Consider the following 23536-nt stretch of genomic DNA (forward strand, 5'->3'; position numbering starts at 1 on the left):
CCCTCTGTCTGGCCATGGACATTGATTGGTCTGCTCACTGCTCCTCCACCACTCCTTGTCTAAGTGCATGAAGGGTGTCACCAGTCCCCATTGTGAGACTCCCAAAAGCCTCTGCTTTTCCAGCCAGCCAGTCCGCCCTTTCATTGTATCTAATCCCCGCATGTCTGGGGATGTAGATCACTTCACCGATGGATTGGAGGATGGGGAAACATGTCTTCTTCATCCAGCCCGGGTTCAGTTTACTCGCCAAGCTCATTGAGTCGGTCAGAATGACAGTGAACACGTACATACTTTCCAAGTCCAAAACTTCCACCATCTGCCAAATGAACCCATCTTCTAGTTCTATAAGACCGAACAGCCTGGTTTCATAAAGCAGACCGGTGCAAAAACTGCTATGAATCCTTCAAATTTTTAAAGTCGTTTGAAGAGGCAATCAATATGAATAATGTGAGTGGGTTTGTCGAGCAGACACACAAAAGAGATAAATTGATTCACCAGACAAGTGCCATACTGTTGGTAACTCTTCATTGACATCGAAATGGCAGTTCTTCATGATTGGCAACTGAAGTAGCCTACTTGAAGTAGGTTGTGTACCACAGGTAGCTTATGTATGTACCTGAAGTATGTGTACCTGGGACATGCTGACTTATCAGCGGTGAATATCAGCCCTAAAGTCTCCTCCTTTCACCGCTGAAACAAAGGGCCAGGAAATCCCTTGGACAGACCATCATGAACGGGTGGCCACACAATGTAATTGAATGATGGCCTGAATCAATAGTGCCAACCTCAGGATCAGGTTATCCTTCTCCATACAACATGCACTGTGCATTTGGGTCAGGTCATCATCCCTGGGACCGTTACTCATTGAACACCTGGTCTTCCATTACAATGGCTTTCAGTGCGTGTCTCGTGCGACAACCATGAGTGAGTGTAATGTTAAAGTTGTCGCAACGTTGACGCGTGGGAAAGGAAGGGAATGCAGGGAGACTACCGATAAAGTAACAGCCCTTCTACACCTACATGTGTACATCTTGACATTAAGCTGCATATCCTCAGATTCAGTCCAAAACTGGCGGCCAAGTCTTGTCGCCATAGAGGAAGGGTGATCAGGATGACTGAATGGACTGCACAGAGTAATCATTTGGCTGTTCCATTGTGAACTTCTAGACTTGTGGCATTGTTCCAATTGTCTTCATAGCACGTTATGTGGAACAAACAATGGGAATGTCTATTGGTGCCTGGCTCATCACAAGGTCACAAGCGAAAATGGAACAACGCAAACTGCAGATGGACCGGCTATGGACACAAAGCCTTCAGATGACAAGGGACCCAAAGGGGTTTGTTGGTACCAACAACTCAAGGGCTCAAAATCAGACAGCTCATCTATGAAACAAGTGCAGAATCGTGATCCTGTGGTAGCATTCATGACAAATAATGAACAAAAGAACTAAATTAAAGTTTTTTCTTTGTTTTATTTTTAACAATTTGAAAATGCCGAGGTATAATATATAGCACAAAAGCATGATTCTATTTCTACCAAGCATTTGGTAATTTACAGGCATTTGGCAACGTCTTGCCTATTTACAGCATAAATACAATAAAATGTACACTGGTATATACAACATGAGACAGCAGTCACTGTGTTACGATTGTGAATCCATGCAAGTTATACAGTTGTGTATCATGTGACACAAATCAAGTCTGATTGTGCATCTTTGTGACACAACTAACATGATTGTGCATCTTTGTGACACAACTAGCAAGATTGTGCATCACGTGATGCATGTCAAGTCTGATTGTGCATCTATGTGACACAACTCCAGTATTCATAAACCAAGCATTATCCCTCCATATTATTCTTTCTGAGCACCACAACTGTAATTGATTTTTAAGCTAAAGCTTGGATTGAGATTTCTTGGTGTGCGGGATTGGTCCTGCAGGCTATTTCTGGCAGTTTCTGCTGTATCTATCTATATACACACTACCTGCTAATACTGGATATCACAAAGAAATATCAACCCCAGCTTTCTTCACTGAAAACCGGTTGCAGTGGGGTTGAGTTCAGATCACCCAGGTAAGTATAACGTCAGAATAGTCGCACAAGTTTGACCAAGTGATGAAATACATGTTCCCCTGACAGATGGAAATATATTTCTACATTTTTTGGACACCCAGCATACATTTGAATAAATAACATCAAACGGGAAACTCTGCACACAGTGCTCTAGTTCAATGCTCTCTAAACATTTGAAAATATGGCCATCATGAAATGGCCCACACAACGTGACATTAAGGAACGTACCCCCAGAATATGTGAATTGGCACATGAATTGATCAACAATATATAGTATATTAGCAGACAACTGCCATAGAGATAGGTGATCGATAGGTGGGCAAAAAAGAGACAGAATTCACATTATTTACCTATTAACAGTGGCCACTTGTGAAATATACGAACAATAGCAAATTGCATTATCTACATACTACAGTGACTTAGGCCACACTCAGCACAGTCAGGGGATTTCCCTCCACCCTACCCCACAATATCTAAAAGCACATGAATCAGACTTTAGCATCCAGTAGTGCAGGCATGAACCAGGATCAAAATGTCTCGATGTTCAATAATACCTGTCAGCCCATGTTTCACCTGACCATTATTGAGGTCTGTGATCAACGATTATATGTCATCATGCTTTATGAAAGCGCTGCAATGCGATAGCAATCGGACATGAAATGTTTTGAAACTGGCAAAATGAGAGAATATCGGATAATGTGCCAGACTCAGATTATGTGAGATCGTGGACTTGTGCATCTCCCATCTATCTTTACAAATTCTGAAGTTGTCATGTCCGCTAGTTTCTCTTCAAGTTCTATATGGGTTGACCTCGATAAATACCCCCTCCCCTAACTTATATCAAGGTAGGCCTCTAAACTGAGAATGATTACAAGACTACTACTGACAACATACATATTTGGTGAACATCGGGACGGGCTCAGAAACGTTGTTGTCAGTTGAAAAGATTGTCACCTATCATAAGAACAGACACTGATGGGGATGTTGAAACAGTGAAACCTCAATCACTCAAGTCTCGCACAATTCAGCCCACAATATGCAGGTTTTGTAGTCAATGATGACTAACATTGATGCTTACTGTAGTCTATGACGACTAACAATACATTGACTAATACTCTGCAAGATTGATGACAGACTGAAGTGAAGCACCACCAGGATGGAGAGCCAATCATGAATTAACACACGCTTGGATGATTATAAGAAAAAGGATGACATAATTGCACATGGTTAATGAAATTTCAGAATACAGTGTACAATTTGAAATTAAATTCACCAGCTTGAATCATTCCAACCCTTGATAGACAGAGTGATAAACCTATCCTGGGTTGATACTTCAAAAAATCAGCAAAAAAAAAGAAGTCAAACTATATCATTTACATGTAATTAACTTTGACCAAATTTGTGACACCATGGTCAATTATTGATAACAAATACCTAATCGAACAAACCTTATTGTTGGTAGTACAGTACACAGACTACACTTAACACGATCGATGTTTAGGTACATGTATTTACAACTCATGATCAAGTAACCGACACTCAAGACTCGGCAAAGGCAAAATTCCACCACAGATCCTAGAAGAAATTACAGTAGATGATAACAGTGACATGGTTACTGTGATAATAGCGTTAGTTACCGCAAGTTTCTTTTTCAAATATTCGGTACATAACAGTAACACCCATAAAAACCATTGCGGTCCCGGATGACAATCACCTTTAGACATTTCTACGGAAGAAAACCCCCATCCATAATAAGCAGTCTGCACGTTTGCTTTGCAGCCAGAACACTCCAATTAGAGGTCTGATCAATATAATTATCAATGCCATGATGTTCATCAGAAACAAATACTTTGCCAGATTACTGAAGTCCGCTTTATAGACTAGAGGTTTTTCTAAGTAACCAATGCCATCTTTGAGGAGTACGACACCAATGAAGGACAACATAAAGTGAACCCACAAGAAATGTCCCCATCATGCAACCATTTTGACTCTATGCTTTTTACAAATCGATGATCCTATCGCGTTTTGATTGAACATACAGAACACAGTGACACAGCACAAGTCAGTGTACCTGAACAAACTTAAACCGCCAGTCATGCTTTTAATATTCATAACAAACTTTTCCAAATTTGTCTACCAGATGGAAAATGACCCATCAATTTTTTCTTTTCCTTGAATGACAATCAATTAGTATACATGTTATAATTATTATAATTAACATATGTGAGTAGATGAAATTACATTTACTGAATCATTAACGACGGGATATAAAAGTGTTCCAATGCTTTGCAAGAATATGATAACACCTGACATCTGGTGTTTACAACTGTAACTTCTTTCTCCATTTCAAATACATGTCGACATGATCACCTGCTTAGTAACAGTGCACTCGTTCCCTTTCATCGAATAACAGTGACCCGGAGACTAGTATACATAACACTGTTAGCCATTCCCATTTATGCCACTAATGCATAAACAAACAATAGTTGGAGCGAAAACCACTTTGAATTCTGGCATTTTAGTTACAACAACAAATGTGAAGGTGATAGACAAAAGTCCAGCTTAGGCATACTGCACTTAAAACTCTTGAAAGTGCTACTCGAGAACTTTCCTTCTGAGTAAAAAGTGATAAAAACACAAAGATTTCACACCAATGAACACAAAATGAAAAGCCAGCCAACCCTATTTTTAAAGTCGGGCAAGTCTATTCTGGCCCGTATCTGGAATATTCACTCAACTGGCCACAGTGGTTCAAACACCAGGCTGTGTGACAAGATTGATTCCTGTAAGAGCAGAGGGCATGGCATACCTCTGCAGTCCTTTGAAAGGTTGACAGACCAAGTTTAAACGTATTGATTGAAATGGCTACTGTGTAATGGACATAATATTGTCACTTATTTATTGAGATTTTTGCTTTTATATATACTTTGAAGGTTTTTTCCCTTTTTCCCTAGCCCCACATACATGTCAGCTCTCTGAATAGGCCTTTCCAATAGATCATTGGTGCTATCAATCTTGTAAGACCAGTGCATCCTAACCAATCTATCAATCTATCAAACAAGCGAGACCTGAGCAATCTCAGGGCGTCATACCCTGATAATCCATAACAGATTAAGAACATGAGAAATGAGTTTGGCATCACAAAGATCATTCTCGTGACTGGTAAAACAGAATGTAGCCAGATTCTGAATTTTTCTGGAGATCAGAAGTTAGTCCATAGAAATCTTCTATAGCAGAGGCATCAATTTTCTGAAAAGAAGAAATAGTTGTGAAAGAGACAGTCATCTACTTCATGTACATGCGTAAGTGAACTTCAAAAAACAAGAGTGAACACCACATATTTCTGCGAATCATGTGCCTCTTCCGTTTGATTTGGCAACCAGACGTCCCAGTCCAAGGCCCATGTTGGTTTCCGATGGCCACCACCCCAGCAAGGTGACGTCGGGATCCCGCAATGATTATCATGGCAACAAGAACAAAAGCTAAAGACTTACATCTACAATATCATCATCAAATAGTAACCAGAACCCGTGACTTTTGACGATGCTGATGTAATGGCCTCGGTTAGGTCCACTACCACAGTGTATCACTACTGCTACCAGGTCGTACATCCGTTCAGGGTTATACGCATCATCAGACTGGAATATTGAATGGAAAACTAGAACATCTGCATAAACTGCTTTCACTCAGATGACATCAGAACGACACAAATGGTAACAGGAGAGAGAGATGACAGACAGCTTCATATCCAATGGTCACGTCAATAGATTTGTTTAAAGTTTTTGCCTCTTATGACACAACACGTCTATTGTCACATGTCCATTATACGGAGGTTTTTAAAATGGTAAGAAAAATACTTTTTGATTTCTGTGTTGAGTGACTTACCGTATTAAATAACCTAAGTTCTAACGGGAACACTACTCGGTAGGAGAGTTTTGTATATCTATTGAGCTGCTCCATATATTTGAACCTCTTTAGATGCAGTGCAAGAATATGAGGGAGTTTCTTGACTCGCATTCTGCAACGAAAAATACATCATTCAATATGGAGGATCAAAATACACAAATAATCTGAGAAAAGATGTAAAACTGGGCCATTTTCAGGACACAAAAATGAAGTGCCAATTTTTAGTGTTTTCTTTCATGAGCCACTTCATCATGGGGCCACACGGCAGAATGAACGAACATGGTCATTGCAAAAAGACACTTGCCTCTTTTGAGCTTCTTGTTTACTACAGCAAACTTCACAGTAATATTTATATTCAGCACATAAGGTCTCAGTACTACTGAAACCTCTCAGGCAGTGTGTTATTGATGTGTTTTGTTCAACATCAACGGATAAGTCCAGGAAATCTTCATCTTTGCTGCTAACCTGAAAGTAGAGATGGAATATATGAAGATCAAACATTTCAGGGTAATTATATAATCCTAGATATTTTCTGGCGATTATTCATAAAATAGGTAAAAAATAAGTAAGAAAAGAGTCAGGTGCAAAACGTGAATAAATGGACTGTTAACTTACTGTTTCACAATTCAGACATCTAGTTTCATTGGTGAGAGTTCCTTGAAAAATTTCATGGACCCATGTTGACTCCGGCTTTGTCTCCGGTCCTTTGTTTGGCTTGTTTGCCTGCTTTTCAGCTGAAAAAATGTCAGAATGAACGGCTTTTAAAATAAACGTTTAGGCATGTGTAGCAGATTTGCTAACAAAGATGATCAACTGAGTATATTTTTAGAAAGAGACTACCAAATTTCATGTCGATGACAATGATTAAGAAAGTGTCACAATGAACGTAAGTAACAGAATGAAGGCATCCCAGGATCAGTGCCACTTCCAGCAGCTCAAGTGATCTCCATCACTTCACTGCAGATACTGAATAGTGAATGATTCTTGCGATCAAGTAACAACATCTAAAAGAGCAATATCCAATGTCTATCGATCATTCATGAACCATCCTCCTACACACTGGTAAAATCCATAAAATAACAACATTATTGATTTTTGTCACGGTGGAACTGGAAGTATCTCACAGTACTGCAGCCTGATCAGACATGTCAGACTCTATTTCTTACCAAGGCTGCACTGAAAGGGTTCTATATACCCAGAAAGGTGGAATTCTGAACTCACCTTGCAGTAAATCAGCCACCGTATTTAAAAGATAGTTAAGGAATTCATGAGCATCCTGTTGCATATAATTATCAAACACCTCTGAAACACACAGAAAAAATTATCAGGATTAGTACATTACAAAGAACTCTACTTTCAAGGACTAAGTCAGACTCATTCTGTTCCAGCTTTTCCCCCACTTTCTGGAGACCAACTCAAGAATATCTCAATTGATTATATGATTTGGCATAAAGTCATTCTGCAGCATTCATGCACGGTACAGGCTTCTTCTACCTAGGAAACCATGACGTGTGCATTGAATTTCTTGTGCGAGGAGTTTAAAACGACATTATACCCCAAATGCAGTCAGTCATACAAGTAGCATATGAAATAATCATCGCTAAAATGATCCATAGCAATGTGGTTTCCCGTGATCGAAGGTAAGGTTGGGATCTCTGCATTCCCTTACCATTTTCTTTCCGCAGACGCTGTATGAACTTCTTGGGTGCAATAGTGCCAACTTTCTTCTTCTGGGTGGCTATGCTATAGAACAAGTCGCCCAGACATGTCAGTAGTGTTTCTTTCTTCTGGTTCTTCTGCTGCTGTTTATACTGTAGGACCTTCTCCCTGAATGGCCGGCAGAAGTAAAGGGCCTGCAGTACAGAGTTACAGTAGCAGGTATTTCCAAACTGAAAATGTGAAAAATATTCGAACTTAGAGCAAAACAGATGACCATTTTTGATGATAAAGTATATGAACATAAATAAGGCTGCCGTCAGGTAGCAATCACCTTGAAAACCAACAGACATAGGAACTAGTCTTATACTGCAATAGAAATGGTCACTGATTTTGGTCGGAGGTTTATTTTTTCACATTATTTTCATTTCATTATTTTACATTATTTTAAAGGCAGTCTGACTCACAGAATTCAAAAAATTGAATACGGACTGGTGCCGACTTACATTGACTAGCCCAAAGTAATGCTCATTTGCTGGAAATTGTTCTGAACCGATCTCCTTCTCCAGCTGTGAAGCATTGGCACCCTGCAAATATAAGATAGTGTTTGATTACAATCAGCTTTTCAATGAAAAGGATTCACACCTTTTTCTGAGAAACGGAGAACTTCCAAAAGTTGTCGTAATTCATCATGCATAATCAGAATGATTTACATCATTTGCTGGCTGGGTTAGCTGTTCGGTCAGTTATGCGGAAATCATACCATCGTCATATCCTGGACCAAAGTACTAAAGTATCGTAATGTATTGTATGCCAATGCGACATGAGACTGAAGCCAGGGCTTTTAGCAGTGTTTAGTATGCTGAAAAGTGAAGACATGTCAAAACTGAAAACTGAAAGAGGAAACTAAAAAACCCGACTCCTGTCACAAGAAAGTAGGAAACACAACACTTTACGCTCGATAAACATGCATGACACTGTATATATTTGTGATCAATACAACACAGGCTTTGAGTGTGTACACATAAGAAAGTGGAATTCGGTTTTTGAAAGGAGTATTCGTACCATTTTGTTGCGTATACACGAAGTCATTACCCACAGTCCGCCATATTTTCACCGATAAACACCAGAAGCATCATGGGACTCGCTGATTTTTGGAAAAAAAGCCATTTAGAAAGGTCATTTTCCATAATAATTGTTATGGTTAAAAGTTTGATGATAATTTTCTAATTCTCATATTATGAGAAATCTGAAATATAAAGTCGAAAAAATATTTTTGATCTCGTTTTTAGTCACGTGGTTTCTCCATGCCTTTCCCAACTTGGTGGCAAATACTGAGGTGTGTGTGGTTGAAAACCTCCTCTTTCTACCCTTTTCTGCTGTCAAAGAATAAATATTTACTACATTATCTTATATGATTAATCAAATGAATATATTAAGAAAGAGAAAAAGGCTAACTAGCCACGATCAATGAAGCAATTAGCAGAAACGAATGTGTTTTTGTTGGTGCACGTTTTGCCGGTGTAGTCTACCTGCGTGTCGTGTACAAAAGCACGCACGCACCATGTACATGATGAATCTGCTAAGTATTGCATTGAATTCAGAATATTGTGATGCACACGTGATATGCATAGAACCCCACAGTATGGGAATTTAATGTCGATAACAGGTTGTCTCTCATTTCAGTCACAAGAATACGTTTATGTACCACTCGGTCTCTTATTCATATCATATTTTGTCTTTTAGAAACCATCATGACAAACCCCAAAGGATATCGCCGTGGTACTCGGTACATGTTCTCCCGTCAATTCAAGAAGAAGGGAGTGACTCATCTTTCCAAGTACTTGAAGTGCTACAAACGTGGAGACATTGTCGACATTAAGGTACATTTTCCAGGCCATGATGTTTAATTCAAATTGAAAGTGTTAAAATTAACTGTCTATGCCTCCTAGTGTCAAATAATACTAGGAGCCATAGACAGTTGATAAAAGCACTCCAAAAGAGCAAGAGCAAGTAACGAAATATTTAGTTGAATATACATATATGTAATCTAAAATAGGGTATTCACCAAAGCAGAACTGAGTGCGACTGTGAATGTCAGTATAGGTTCACAAGACTCACAAGATTCGACAGCAAAAACCTAATCTATTGCTAGGTGTAGTTATATTCCCAGTAAGGCATATAGAGTAATAAGAAAATGATAATACTTTATTTTTTGTGGAGCAGTGCTTATTTTTTTGTTGCATTCTTTTCCAGGGTGATGGTGCTATCCAGAAGGGTATGCCACATAAATCCTACCACGGCAGAACCGGACGTGTATACAACGTCACACAACACGCTGTTGGTGTCATTGTCAACAAGAGAGTGAGGTGTGTGAATTACTCGTAGGGGGAGGCTGTGCAGGGCGAGCTATTCATAACTCTCCAAAAGTTAGTTTGGGAAACTGCTCTCCAACAGATAGATCATTACATATTGCTTAGCAGAGATGGTTTTGCCTTGAGAAAACTCAGTGGAGGTTCCCTCATGATGTTTCTGTGCATGATGGTGATCAAGAGCATTCACTCAAATTAGACTTACTGCTAAAATCTTAAGCTGTAGTTAATATGTTGTGTTGTATTCAATTTCAGGGGCAAGATCCTAGCCAAGCGTATCAACCTGCGCATTGAGCATGTCAAGCACTCCAACTGCAGGCTGGACTTCCTCAACCGAGTCAAGAAAAATGAGGTTATCAAGAGGGAGGCAAGGGAGAAGGGCATCAAGCCTGAGTGCAAGAGAATGGTGAGTAATAAGTAGGAATAAAGTTCTCCGAGGCCAGATCTAGAGCTTTGGGTGAAAGTGGCAAAACTGGTCTTGGTGAAAAGAGAAGTTGAGGTCCCCCTCGAGGTAAAAATGGTCTTGGAGAGGAGAAAAAGTAACAGTTTTCCCCAAGGCTTGTGGTAAGGTTGAAAATGTATAGTTTAGCTTAATTCATCAACCATTATCAGCTTAACTACCAGGTTAGAATTGATCTTCAGTTTTTTGGAAGGAACTTCTTTTGAAGTCTGCTAAATATGAGTTAATTTTCATTTCAGCCCCAAGGCCCCCGAAAGGCCCACTTTGTGCGGACGAAAGGGAACCTTCCTCAGGTGTTTGAGCCAATTCCATATGAATTTGTGGCATAAACTGTATACATTGTAAAATAAAAAAATATTTAAAAGATATACTGGAGTTTGATATTGTTCCCTCTGGGATAGTCATCTGTCTCCTACTTCATGTCACCATCTCTTGTGAGGTCATCAGAGTGGCCATAAAAATAGTCGTACTTCCACCTACCTATCAAATCCCCGTGTCTTTTGCACTTACACCTATGAATTGCCGTGCCTAAATAGACCTGTGTGTCAAATCCCCGTGTCTATTAGCCCCATCGAGCTCGATGGTGCTAATCGGGGGCCAATTTAGACCCGTGTTCAACACGGGTTTTTTGATAGGTGGAATCTGAATAGACACGGCAATTGCAAGTTCCAAGATCCGGCGACAGATGGCGCGGTTGTAGTTGCCTCGGTATTGCGTGCGAAATTCCCCTCCAATGGGAAAGAAACACAGGAGAGCTCCCTACCTACAGCGCACCTGTCGCCGGGCCTATTAACCATTATCTAACACCACTGACAGGTGTAAGTGCGCCCCAGGTTTTTTGACACACGGCGAAGACACGGGTCTTGAAAAAACTCGGGGTTTTATGATAGGTGGAACTACGACTAATGAAACCTGGTGTGCCAGTGAATGTGATCCAGGTGTAGTTCACTCAATGGCATAGTTGATGTACATGAAGGATGGTTGTGCCGGTGTCCTTGGTACCCAACAGATGGAACACACCCGTGTTCTGCTGGACCCCAACTCCCAACCCCCCATCGGACCCGCAGAGAGCTGCACATGCAATTTTATACGAGTTATCCAAGAGCAGAGATTTCTCCAACAGAACGGCACCATCCATGAATCCAGTTGTGCAGGAGCATGTACCAGCGTGATATCCATAGCTCTGTCGAATCGTCTTCGATCGACATATAAACGAAAGAAACACTTGCTGGGAGGCTATTCCAGTCCTTCACAATTCTTCTTGAGAAGATGTATTTTCCCAAGTTGCTTGACGATCGCAACTTCTCAAGTTAAGCCATTGGCTACCGGTGTAATGTTTTTGAGTGTTTCTGTTTTTGAGTGTTTCCCCTCATTGTTTGGGAACGCTCAAAAATCGATTGACAAGTTTTTCTGTGTATCCTCCCTATTGAAAAGTCATGGTCTCTCTAGCTGCCTATTGTTTGGAAACACTGAAACATGGGGAACAACCACAGATGTTACACCGGTGTTAGGGATAGGCTGTGATAGTTCCGACTGGATTTAAAGTATTTAAACACTTCTATCATGTTCCCTCTCCTCCTGCGGTGATTGTGTAAATTCACGCAAGAGCGTGATCGGCGAATCACATAAAAGCAGGATTAATAGTACAATCCCGGTTTGCCAATAAACTTCTCATCTTATATTATATGCGACTTTATGTATCTGGATCTTCAACAAAAATATGCAAGTATGAAAACTAGACACCCCTGCACCCTTTCTGTAATGGAAGAGGCTACCAACACACAATAGTGATTGAAATTACGGCGAGTGTCGTGGCCCACGCTCTGCGCCAGGGTGTGTTGACACTAGAGATTTACACAGTGAAATAATACCTGAACAATAAAATGTATTAAGTAGTTACGTAACTTGTGGTCAGTCGACTATACAGTCATCGGACGTGAATACTAGCTATTATTAGCGACCCTATCAGCCTGTTCGTCAGGCCATGGCTGGTATAATTGGTATCGGTCCTTTTTTTCTTATACATATCGCTCAACCATATGTGTGACAAATGTGAGGTTGACTATTCGCCTTGATTTATAATTATACAACGAACGCTTAGAAATATGGATTCCACCTTTCAATAGAGGACGAGACATAAGGTGAGTGTTAGTGTTTTTGAGCAGTTGGATAGCTTTACCATTGAGGTACTACCAAACGTCCTTGCTAGCATCCGCCTTATACATCATGAAGCTATTAACATAGCTCTATGGTACATTTTATAAAACTTCCTTGGGTTCATAAATCAGAACTCGCACCAAACCTGCCCAACTTAGATTTTTCAACCGTTTTGCGGACCGTTGCGAAACTCAGTTCATGGATATATGGGCGTTGTATAAGTCTCGTCATCACCGGACATTTCCTCATGCCAGCTCATTCTCCAAGCAGATAGAAGCAGTTTAATGCTTTTTAATTCCTCCATCATTTAGAGAGATTAAAATCTTTGTGCCAAAACTGACCACCATGAAGTCCCGGATGGTGTCACAGGCACGTGACGATGCAAGAATAAAAATATTGATGTAATATCATCAAAACATATTACAATATTAATATATAAGGGGAGTTCATGTGTTCACGTCCCACGACTGATTAGTGGCGTAACAATGCTTTGTTTTACTTAGAAATCAGTGTTCTTGTGGTAAATGGCAGTATTGATGTGAGTGTTACACAAACTAGTAATAAAAATAACCCAAAAGGTATTTATTTATTGATGATGTTGAAAATTGCGCATGAGAAAAGGGACTCTGGGCATATAATACAATGAAATGGTGACACACCGCCTTTGCAGTTCCAATATAGTACGTGGCACTTCCTCCAGTAACGATGAACTGGCCAAACGATTTCGTAAAGACGGTTAAACAGGTGGAAAGTGATGGTGTTAAGGTGATAAGTAATGGTTATATAACGCGAAGCTGTTAAGTAGATACGTGTCATCAAAGTGGTTCACATGGATGGTATGGGGTTGCAATACCTGTTCAAAAAATGTTCATGGACATAATCACCGCTCTCTGTGACAACATGATCTGGAGGTTTAGGACTGGGAAATGGTTCAGATGCAGAAGGTTAGATGCAGGAAAGTTGACAGTGACCGGTAAGACATTATTATTGGCAGCTGTGTATGACCAAATTTTGACGTCCTCATGCCTGAAATCAAGAGCCATCTTTGAGTTTCCACACCCGCTCTCGTGGATAGATTGGTGAGGCGATATTCCGCTTCTTATAGTTCGGATAACTCTATGCCCATTTATCCCTGACCTTTCGACATGTTGCGTATTTATGACTTCTAACATTCAACATCACTGTGTTGTAAATTTGTGCCGTACGTATTACACAACTCTCGTGCATCTTCTCGTTTCAGACCAAGTCGTAATCAATGTCATGATGTCGCTCCTGCAGAAAATGGCTTCTCGCAGGAACACCCTCTGCTTCCTGATTCCTACTGTGACCCTCAGTACATTCTCACTTGCAATGCTCTGGGCGACTACGGACTCCGTGGTGCTGGATGACCCCAACCCAATCGAACTGGTGCGGATTCCCTTTTTAAACTTATCGTTATCATCAAGGTTAGATTAATTCCTTATCTTCGCCCAGTACTTCTTAGGTATGTCGCGCGTTCCGCTCGAGATGCATGGAAGCATGGAGGAGGCCGGGAGGACCGAGTGGTCCAGTGAGTGAGACCAATAGGCGAATGCAACTGGAGGCTTTAACAAAAAAGTGGGGAGGGGATACTTGAATTGAACCGGGGGTTTGATTCGGCTACAGCGGTTCAAGGTTCCCGCTGTAGTGTAAACTAAGCTTAAGTACACTATTTACAAATCATGACAATCTAAATTGCCCTATCAAACTATTTCCTTTTCAGATACAAGCCTGCTCGCTGCCTGCCAAAACAAAACATCCTTTTCCTAAAGGTCCACAAGTGCGCCTCGACGACTATTTCAAACATTATAGTGCGATATGGATTAAAACATGGTCTCAAATTTGCCCTGCCAAAACGAGAAGATGGTCATATAGGATGGCCGCTGTCCCTCCGTCCAACAATGGTGCTACCAAGCGAAGAGAAGCCGAACATTTTGGCACATCATATCGTATTCAACGCAACATCTGTGGCAAAGATTATGCCGAATGATACAATCTATCTTGCCACAGTTCGGGAGCCTTTTAGCCAATTCAAATCAACGGTCAACTTCTTTTATAATGTTGAAATGCAACAATTGGGTTTCAAAACCGGTGACTATGTGTCGGAGTTCTTATCGAATCCTAGCAAATACGAGAGGAATATAAAATTTTATTGGGGACACCGATATTTTGGAGAACGCTCCATAACTAAAAATTGTATCGCAAGAGAATTCGGTTACGATCCGTCGCAATTTCTCGTCACACCAAACAAAATGGCATCGTTCGCGGACAAGTTGGATGGGATATTTGACCTTGTGATGATCAAGGAGTATTATTTTGAATCAGTGGTGCTGATGAAGAGGAAGCTGTGCTGGTCTCTTGAGGATATGATCTCCAACCATCTGAATTCAAACCCGGAAAATAGAAATCGCGTAACGCAGGAAAAAGTGAAGAACTTGATGGAAACGTATCGTAACTGGAGCAAAATTGACTATGTTTTATACGAGCGGTTCTTGGTGATATTTAGGCGAAAGATACGAGAGACTGGTCCGGGGTTTCACAAAGAAGTCTCCTTGCTCAAGTATCTTAACCAGGTAGTGACACAACATTGTGGCAAAGCCTCAAATGTGCATTTGCTTGTTCCGGAGACGGAGTTCAGTCAGAAGTTTTTAGTGACGCCGCAACTCTGTGACATGCTGAAGGTCGGGCCGCATGATCTGACACAAAGCTTGATTCGGCAGCAATATGGACTTGTAAAACAAATAGGCTACTTCATTAAGTATCATATTTTTAACGTCAGCGTGTGAATGTGGTTAACTCTTTGCAAGTTTTGACCGAGGAGAAAAGTGATGTCTGAAAACGCGAAATTCTATTAATCGCTTCCGTCGTCTGTTCATGGTTGTCGATGCTGTGTTTTGATTTGATGAATAAAAAATTAAAAAAAACGGACACTACTAGTAGTTATACCTACTGATGACGTAGGGTAGCGTCTTGCCCCATGCCCCTGAGATAAAACCTCAGTAAAACAACCCAATTGAACCTTCCTATATCCTCTGATGAAGTCTCTAGATTTGACCTATCGCTGCTTTGTGTGAAAACCTCATCTAGATATGTATATTTATTTCTTCTTCTTTTCTGACATGTCAACAAGACATTATGGCAAACTACAAAATTGGTATAAAATAGGCTACATGTGTAGCAACATGTTTAACAACACTCTGAACAAAATCTCAACACAATCGGTACGAATTGCTCCGAGCTCGACATTGTCGATGAGATTCCACTTCCAGCTTCGTACACGTCAATTGCATAGGCTTACAAGATTCTTGTACGATTCTGCTGGTTCAAGTTCTTCACCCAAAATCGTAAAAGAATCTTACAAAGCAAGAGTGTCTCGTTTTCTGCGTTTCCCATCTTTGTTATGCCAGCGTCTTCCAAATAAAAGACTTGGTAATGCCAAGTTGTGAGGCAACACAAAAATATCATTGGGGGTATAGAGACCACTAAGTTACACCGGAAACCGGGATACTCTTTCAACAACGACAGCCTGCATCAATCATGGTCTCTATCCTCCTCTGAAATGAGTCTTGGTAACGTCGATCTTGCTGTAGACACCACAATTGTTCCCGCCTGAATGCGTCTCTTTCGTCTGATCTTTTCCTTCAGAGATGGCGCCAACTTAACTGAGCTCGGTCGGTCGTAGAAGTCGTCAATCTTCTCCGGACTTGTCTTGATGTTTTGAAGGAACTCCAGTTGAGACATAGTTTCTTGTAACTGTGCCAAGCCCTGGTAAAGATGCTGAAGATTCTCCGTGAAGTCCTGTAGCTCCTTTTTCATGTCTAAATAAACGCCTCCATTTTCTTCTAAGCGGATTGCTATCTCCTCGCGGAGGAGAGTTTTCTCTGATATGAGGTCTTGAAGACTCGCCATCTGGGTCTCGATCTCAGACAAGGTACCTTCTAAGTCCTTCAACTGCCGTAACAGGCGTGACTTTCTCATCTGAAGCGAGTAATTCATCTTAGTCTGGCTGATGCTAATTTTCAAGAAATCCAACATGCTTTCTTTTGCGTGTCTTTCACCGTCCTTTGCTTTTCGTTCAGCAGTAAACTCCCTGACCTGCCGATGCATCTTCTCCAACTCCTTCTCCAACCTTTGTAACTTCTTCTTGTTGTTCTGACAAACGAGATAAGCTAGCTTCATGGATTTGGCAACTTTCCGTTTCTGCTCAGCGGTGTCTCGAATCTGTTCCTCATGCTCTCTGCGCAGCGTGCGCGTTCGCAAGATATGCGTCTTTATCTCCTCGACATACGCCTCGTCGCGATCTATCCAATCATGAGCAATCTTACAGATAAACTCAAGTTTCTCAGTTAAATCTGGCACAAGTCTTAGCACCGGGAATTGAGCATGGTTTACCCGTTTTGTCACCTCTTGTGAGATGCCAGTCCCCGAAAACAGATTTGAATTCAAGCCATTCTGGAAGCTCTTAGTGAGTGCCGCGAGACTACTCATAGTCGTCTCTAGGTTGTTCATGTACCCAACGATATCCTTAGTATACTGGTTTGTAATGTTGAGGTCAACGCCTTGAAAACCACTAGCGCTCCTGCAACTCTTTTTTAGCTTCTTATAAATGTTACCAGCAAATTTTGAATTCAGAACTAAAGCACAATCGCAAGTTTGTTTCAAATTCTCCCAAAAGTCTGTAATGAACCCAAGGATTTCTGGATCGACGTCAGGATCCTCGGTAATTCGTAAGTCATTTAGTAACGCCACAATCCGAACTTCTGAATCTATCTTCCGTGGTTGAATGTTATTTTTCTTCAACACATCACTGCAGAATTTGAAGTTATCGTTACACAAATCTAGGTATTTCAGATATGACTCTGTGGATGGTTTTTCAGATTGATAGAAATCTTTCTTACATTTTTCAACATCGCTTTCTAAATCCTTTAATCTTTCTCTCAAATTATGTAACCCACGGCTATAGTCACTATCGCCAAATGGCCCTATATTCTCATTGTACGACATTGATACGCTTTCGTTATCCCCTCTCATGTCACCCATAGTCATGGTCCCCTTTTCGTCCCTAGACGTCACAATACTGCCGTCTTCCCGAGCAGTTGCAAAGCCACTATCGTCGTCTCTACTTGCGTACACATCCTCCTGGTCCCTCGGGGCGGTCAGAAACACTCCATCCGGCCTCGATACCGGATTCAGATTGTGCAACCTTTCCTTTTCACTCATCTTTTTCTCCAGGCTCCCTCGGCTCACACGTCGCCGATTCTGCAACCTCTTCGTAGGCAGTACACCTCGCTCACTGTCCTGGTTGAAGCTTCCATTACTCATTCGCCGGATTTGCGGTTTTTTCAGCCCCACTGGCCGTTCTCTGTCGACCATCCTTGGGGGCCCACGATCACCAGCCTCGTATGTGGAACTCGCGTTACTCGGACGACGATAGCGCCGTTGGTCAGCTGCAACGGTTTCAGCCGACGTATCCATAGCGGCAGTGTCAATCGTCGATTCCGTATCTATTTTTTCCGATGCATCATCGATTTGTTGGTTCTTCTGTAAATCAAATCTCGGAGGGTCACTTTCGGGTGGAGGCCTATCTTCATCGTTTACAGGTGCTTCATGAGCAATTGGCGGGTCTACCTGTTCTACGTCGGATGACATTCGCTCCATCGTGCTGAAAGTAGAAACGAAAAAAGTGGTATGTAGCTAGGGTGATAATGAACCGAAAACTAGGGTTAAATCTTCCACAAAAGCTACCATCCCACGACAGCCAGAGGTATAACATGCCTGAAGTATCACACAAGTTATAATTCGATAGCGACGGAAAACATTTCGAAGAACTGGATATTAATAAGTGCTGAGTATCAGTATCGAAAATGTCAATGCATTGTATGTTGCTGCCTCACTGGTGACGCCATCCCATCTTTATTTCATATTGTTGCGGTAAAAACCTTGACGACGTCTAAAAAAACTTCCAATGGTTAATTCGGGCCTTGCAAATCGATTAAAAACAGCTAGCACTCATCAAAAATTGCGCAGTTAATATTGGATATCGTTCAAGGATATCGTTGAACGAAAACCTGGCAGATAACGGTCAATTTGTAATCACTTTAGCAACGACTAGCAGCAGAGCATAAGAATGGCACAAGAATCCGCTCGGGTCGAATAATGCGATAGTCACAATAAGAAAGTTAGTGACGTTCCAAAGCCGAGCACTCGGGAATGTTCGCGAACGCTAACTTGCGATCTTTGCGTCAGTCTCGCTGCCAACTGACTGCCGAATGACTCGTGTCGGCATACAATTCATATGTAACCGGAAGCCATACTCATAAGGGTTACCAAGTCTTGATGTTTCCTGTTTGAACATCTAAAGGTCACTCTTCATAATCTAATACTGGTTGCTGTCAATATCACGGAACCATTGGCTGTGGTATATACGCACACAGGCTTTATAATCGTTTATTTATGTCATCAAAACTAAACCGAAGGTATTTGTTGATGGAATACAGCAAACATACACTTTACCTGTGCTTGATTTGTCTTCCCAATATCAAACAAGCGTAATCCGAGTTAATATAGACACTGAAAGTTTCATACACGGAATGTTCTATACTATGAGATATACGCCTAACCTGTGATGTCCGGTACATATACGCCTTTCCCCACAGCATACATCATATGATAACCTAAAAACGCCAATGCTATCTATACCAAGATCAGTTGTGTGTTCCTCCCCTCACACAGCATCAAGTTTTTTCCATCCTATCAAGATATACCCCGATTATAAGACCACGAGGTTCAGGTAGCTCGGTGAGGCAAGTGGAAGACCCTGAAGCTCAGGAAGAGGCTATCGTCAATGAGCGAAACAGAATGTCAATTCCATATGTTCTATCCATTGTATCGCCAATAAAAAAGTGACAACATCGGCAACAATACGGCTGGAATAGTATTACCTTTTTCCTCCTTAGTTTCTGTGTACTGTGTATATTATATTCCAAATGGGGAATGCACAGATGACAATAACAGTACCACACGCATCAACACAGAACGACGAATGCAAACAAATCCGTTGTCTATATTGAAATCCGCAGCTAATCTCGATATTCGTGTCGAACAGACTAATACTACGTGTCAATCAAAACATGTTCTACTTTGCATGCTTTATGACTGCGTTTGAGTGAAATCTGATATCTTGGTCATGTAACCAAGTCACAGCAAAAAGTGTGGCATAAATTTCGGGTAGTCCCAGATGATATTCACATTGATTATCTAATAGGCACATCTGAAGGGTGTCAAGTAGTGAAATGCATTCCAAACACTGTCGGGTCATCTTACAATATCTGAGCACTTGATCAAATTTTATCAAGAAACAAAGTACATCAAGAATCAAAAGTAGGGTACGTTTTTTATGACACGCAGTACACCACCCGACTTATACAAAGAACAAACCTGTTCTGTTCATCGATTATCTTGTATCATAAACAGACACAATATCGAAAGGACAGACTATGTCAAATCATTATGATTACTATCTCCAGGTATATATTGGGGTTTCTGATACGAGTAACCCGACTGGTGAATCACTTATACAAGTGCTGGCGGCCATTTTGGAGCATTTACTGTTTCCTTGGTGATCGCGAGCTGGAGTATGAAATTACTAATAATACATTTTGTCAATTTCCTTTAAAACGACATTGTATATATTCATACAAATCGAACACACTTCAAACACTAATTGCTCGTATTAGGCGAGACAACAACTTTGTCATACTTTTGATTTTGTGAATATCTCCCATATGGCTGAGATTGATTCAATACTAGTTGAACTTTATATTTGCACAATGTTTGTGAAAGTTTTAATCTAAAATATCATTTTGGCCAGTGCACTTTATCTATCTATAGGCAACAATTTGTTTTCTCACAATGGACTTTATCTACACACCAGAAATCCTATTACAATTGGGTATTTTTTGCTCCGGGCTGAACTTTCAGGTCGCGGAGATTTATTCATGCACAGCCTAACTTCAGTATATCAATCAAATCGAAAATGTGGTGTTCATTGAAGAGAAACCTCAAGTTGTTAGTTTACTCCTGAAACCTCATAATTCTTTTAATGAAGCGAAAATTCAAAATATCGAAGTGTAGTAACGACAAAGGGCTGTTTTCAATGGAGATATCTCCTAATTAGGATGACCCTAAAGATCTTGAATAACCTATATTGCACCACTTACAAGGCACCCAAGGCACCAGTACAAGCGAAGAAGAATCTTTCTAGAAGAATTGACCAAGAAATCTCGATTTGGTTCAGCACAGCAGCCAATTTTGTGGAGGAAAGTCGGCAGTAATTTGACAGATGTGCCAATCATGATCAGTTCTTTCGGCTCAAATTTTATCACAAGTTGAAATGTTTTTCTAGTGTTCAGGCGAAGTGAGTCGTACACGCCATAGCAATAAAAACGATGTCGTCGTATCTTAGTAAATGGTTGTGATCATTAGAGACAAGACTGTTCATGTACTTTCATAAATCCGCTCTGCTCCTTTAGGCCTGCTCGGGGGAAAATCAACACGAGAAGAATGAACGGCAAATAACTGTGTTTGTCGAGCGAAATCTTGGCTTATGGATCTGATGGCGAGAAATGTGGTTAACAGTTCGCTTCGTGAGAAAATCGATATACAATAAAGTTATGTTGATTTTTGGTGATATCTGGTTTAAAGGGGAACTATGGTACATGTAGGTCAGATTAAGTTACGCGAAGTCGTACGTCAGTGACATTGTTATTTCTTTTTCAAACTCTGGTAGTGATACGATCTGTGTATTGACTTCACTTCGCTTAAATGACATTTTATCTAGTCAATGATAACTACTGCTGTATTAGGAAAGGCTTTAGTCCTCACATATCCCACATGATTGACTGCTTACCAAAGGGTGAATGGTACCATACAACGGCTATTCTACCGTGCTAATATGGCTTTTGATAAACCACAATACGATTCTCTGCAAAGGATTTGATAGGCCTTTCGTGGACAAAATATATATCATTTACATTCTTACCTTATACAAAACAGATATAACAACACATAAAGTTGCAAGCTTTTTTGATATTTTTTTGTTTATATTGCTTTTTTGAGTGGCGAAACGTTTCAGAATATAGGGAGCGATCTAATCGGTGATATCTCGGTATGGGTAATTGCTGGGAATTGGTATGGCTGTGTCGGTCGGCTTTCAAGACATCTTCGCGAAATGACAAAAACCTTAAAAACCCTGAAATGAAAATAGATCATACCTTGACAGCTCTTATTTGTCTTTCTTTCGTGCATCGCAACTTCGGCCTTGTCTCGAATGTAGGTTCAACTTCCCCACCTTAACTGCTATCTGGATAATAGCGGGCTGCTACGCGGTGTCGTACGTCTTCCTTACTCATAAGGTGAAGGCAGCTTATCCTTCTTTATCAAGTTGTTGGAAGGTTCGATCATACTAAAACAGCGTCGACCAAAAACTGGTTAACTGTCACTCTGAAGAAAGATCCATTCGAAGTATCGCTTGCTTCATCCAAGGCTGATCGAAAGAATCACCAAGACGCTTCCAATCATTCCCTTGTCACGAAGGGTCACCTAACGAAATGCTTACGCTTAGTCTATGGAGAAGTCCGATTCCTTCCCAGTGAATGCAAACATGGTTAGCCTGATGGCCGTAATATTTGTGTCCCCGAGGTGAACTGGTGTACGTCGTGTAAATTAAAATATCCCTTTGAAATGTCAGTATGCTAGAATGCGCTCCGACATCGACTCACAACACACGTCAGGCGTCAGTTATTGGTGAAAAAAACGAGGTTACACGGTTATCTGGCCATGTGAAACGCTCGAGATGGAAATGTCTGCTCTGTTGAACGAATTACCACCGACTACGTCTGACCAATGAATGTCCGTCCAACCGACCATACTGTGATCTGACCTTCCTGATCAGTCAGTCAGCTACTAACACACTTCGTCTCCATTTAGTCAGTCAAAACTCGTAGAATGAGTCCATAGCAACGCCAAATCAATGGGCCTGATATGAAGACAGTCGTCTATACTCATCGCGCGAATTAGCCAGGGCGGCAATACATGTAGTCATTGAACTATCACACACCAATCTAAAGAGGACAGGTCACTGCAGTTTATCAATAACAATAATGAGCAATCAAATTTGGCTATTTATTTTAAGCCATACGTAAGTTGTAATCCTACGGGACTGACAGAGATTTCCTTCCATCACTGTAGTAACAGGCGCTGAACATAGTATGCACCAGGATTCCTTGAACTCATCGAGACACTTGCTGTAGCCAATCCTCTGGCCTAATTATTGCACGATAGAAGCAGTTTGGTGGATTGTGTGGACAAATGAGGCAGTTAATTCATCAAATTTCACGATAAGTGGCAGAGGATAGTGTACCTTTATTGCTCGCCACCATGCGCCACCAATCCTAGCGTCACATTAGTACTGATCTATAGTGCCGGATAAAAACATGACCGGATCCGGTGCAAAATGTTGCAGCCATATAGCACGTCCCCAACTAAATGTCATCGGTCTTAATCACTCGGTGGGCGCATCAATCAAATGCTAAGCGAGATCGAGTGGTCAGTGTAATAATGGTTACAGGTGTACGGTTATCAATCGATGGTCATTCTCATTCACAAGTCAGTACCATGAAAAGTGAATGGAAATCAATAGAGTTAGCCTGATTATGATGATGATGTGGGAATGGTCGTATCCAAGCACTACTGTATATTGGACTTGCTGAAACAATGAAGTCTGGTTACGTTTTCTGCATCTCAGGGGTTTTTCATTACACCGAAACCTTTACGGGGTGCATAATTGTGTTGGCCGGAAACCACTAAAGGCTTTTCAAAACCACTAATACCGTT

At 41.0% G+C, this 23536-nt stretch overlaps 4 protein-coding genes across 5 annotated transcripts; 2 read left to right on the forward strand and 2 right to left on the reverse strand.

Annotated features, from left to right (window-relative positions):
* Positions 1-1452: 1452 nt before the first annotated feature.
* On the reverse strand, positions 1453-8742 carry LOC135493492 (ubiquitin carboxyl-terminal hydrolase 46-like). Its single transcript, XM_064780863.1, has 9 exons — positions 8702-8742; positions 8143-8223; positions 7650-7869; positions 7202-7282; positions 6596-6714; positions 6285-6445; positions 5960-6092; positions 5569-5712; positions 1453-5323 (listed from the first exon to the last, which is right to left on the reverse strand). Exons 1-9 carry the CDS (start codon positions 8726-8728, stop codon positions 5222-5224), a joined length of 1068 nt encoding a protein of 355 aa, XP_064636933.1. The 5' UTR covers positions 8729-8742; the 3' UTR covers positions 1453-5221.
* A 189-nt stretch (positions 8743-8931) lies between these two features.
* LOC135493673 (large ribosomal subunit protein eL21-like) lies at positions 8932-10836 on the forward strand. The gene is made up of 5 exons (XM_064781169.1): positions 8932-8975; positions 9383-9519; positions 9893-10005; positions 10264-10414; positions 10708-10836. Exons 2-5 carry the CDS (start codon positions 9391-9393, stop codon positions 10795-10797), a joined length of 483 nt encoding a protein of 160 aa, XP_064637239.1. The 5' UTR covers positions 8932-8975; positions 9383-9390; the 3' UTR covers positions 10798-10836.
* Positions 10837-13525: 2689 nt separating this feature from the next.
* Positions 13526-15645, forward strand: LOC135494091 (galactose-3-O-sulfotransferase 2-like). Its single transcript, XM_064781841.1, has 3 exons — positions 13526-13598; positions 13866-14070; positions 14367-15645. The coding sequence occupies exons 1-3, from the start codon at positions 13526-13528 to the stop codon at positions 15427-15429; spliced, it is 1341 nt and encodes a 446-aa protein (XP_064637911.1). The 3' UTR covers positions 15430-15645.
* Positions 15646-15725: 80 nt separating this feature from the next.
* On the reverse strand, positions 15726-22682 carry LOC135493832 (uncharacterized). 2 transcript variants are annotated; one of them, XM_064781424.1, is made up of 2 exons: positions 21916-22682; positions 15726-18305 (listed from the first exon to the last, which is right to left on the reverse strand). In XM_064781424.1, exon 2 carries the CDS (start codon positions 18299-18301, stop codon positions 16175-16177), a length of 2127 nt encoding a protein of 708 aa, XP_064637494.1. In that variant the 5' UTR covers positions 18302-18305; positions 21916-22682; the 3' UTR covers positions 15726-16174. The 2 variants fall into 2 exon arrangements, with proteins under 2 accessions (XP_064637494.1, XP_064637495.1); XM_064781425.1 differs by lacking the exon at positions 21916-22682 and adding an exon at positions 19585-19677.
* Positions 22683-23536: the final 854 nt, after the last annotated feature.

Source organism: Lineus longissimus, chromosome 9, assembly GCF_910592395.1.
Source record: "Lineus longissimus chromosome 9, tnLinLong1.2, whole genome shotgun sequence".
NCBI classification, from domain to species: domain Eukaryota; kingdom Metazoa; phylum Nemertea; class Pilidiophora; order Heteronemertea; family Lineidae; genus Lineus; species Lineus longissimus.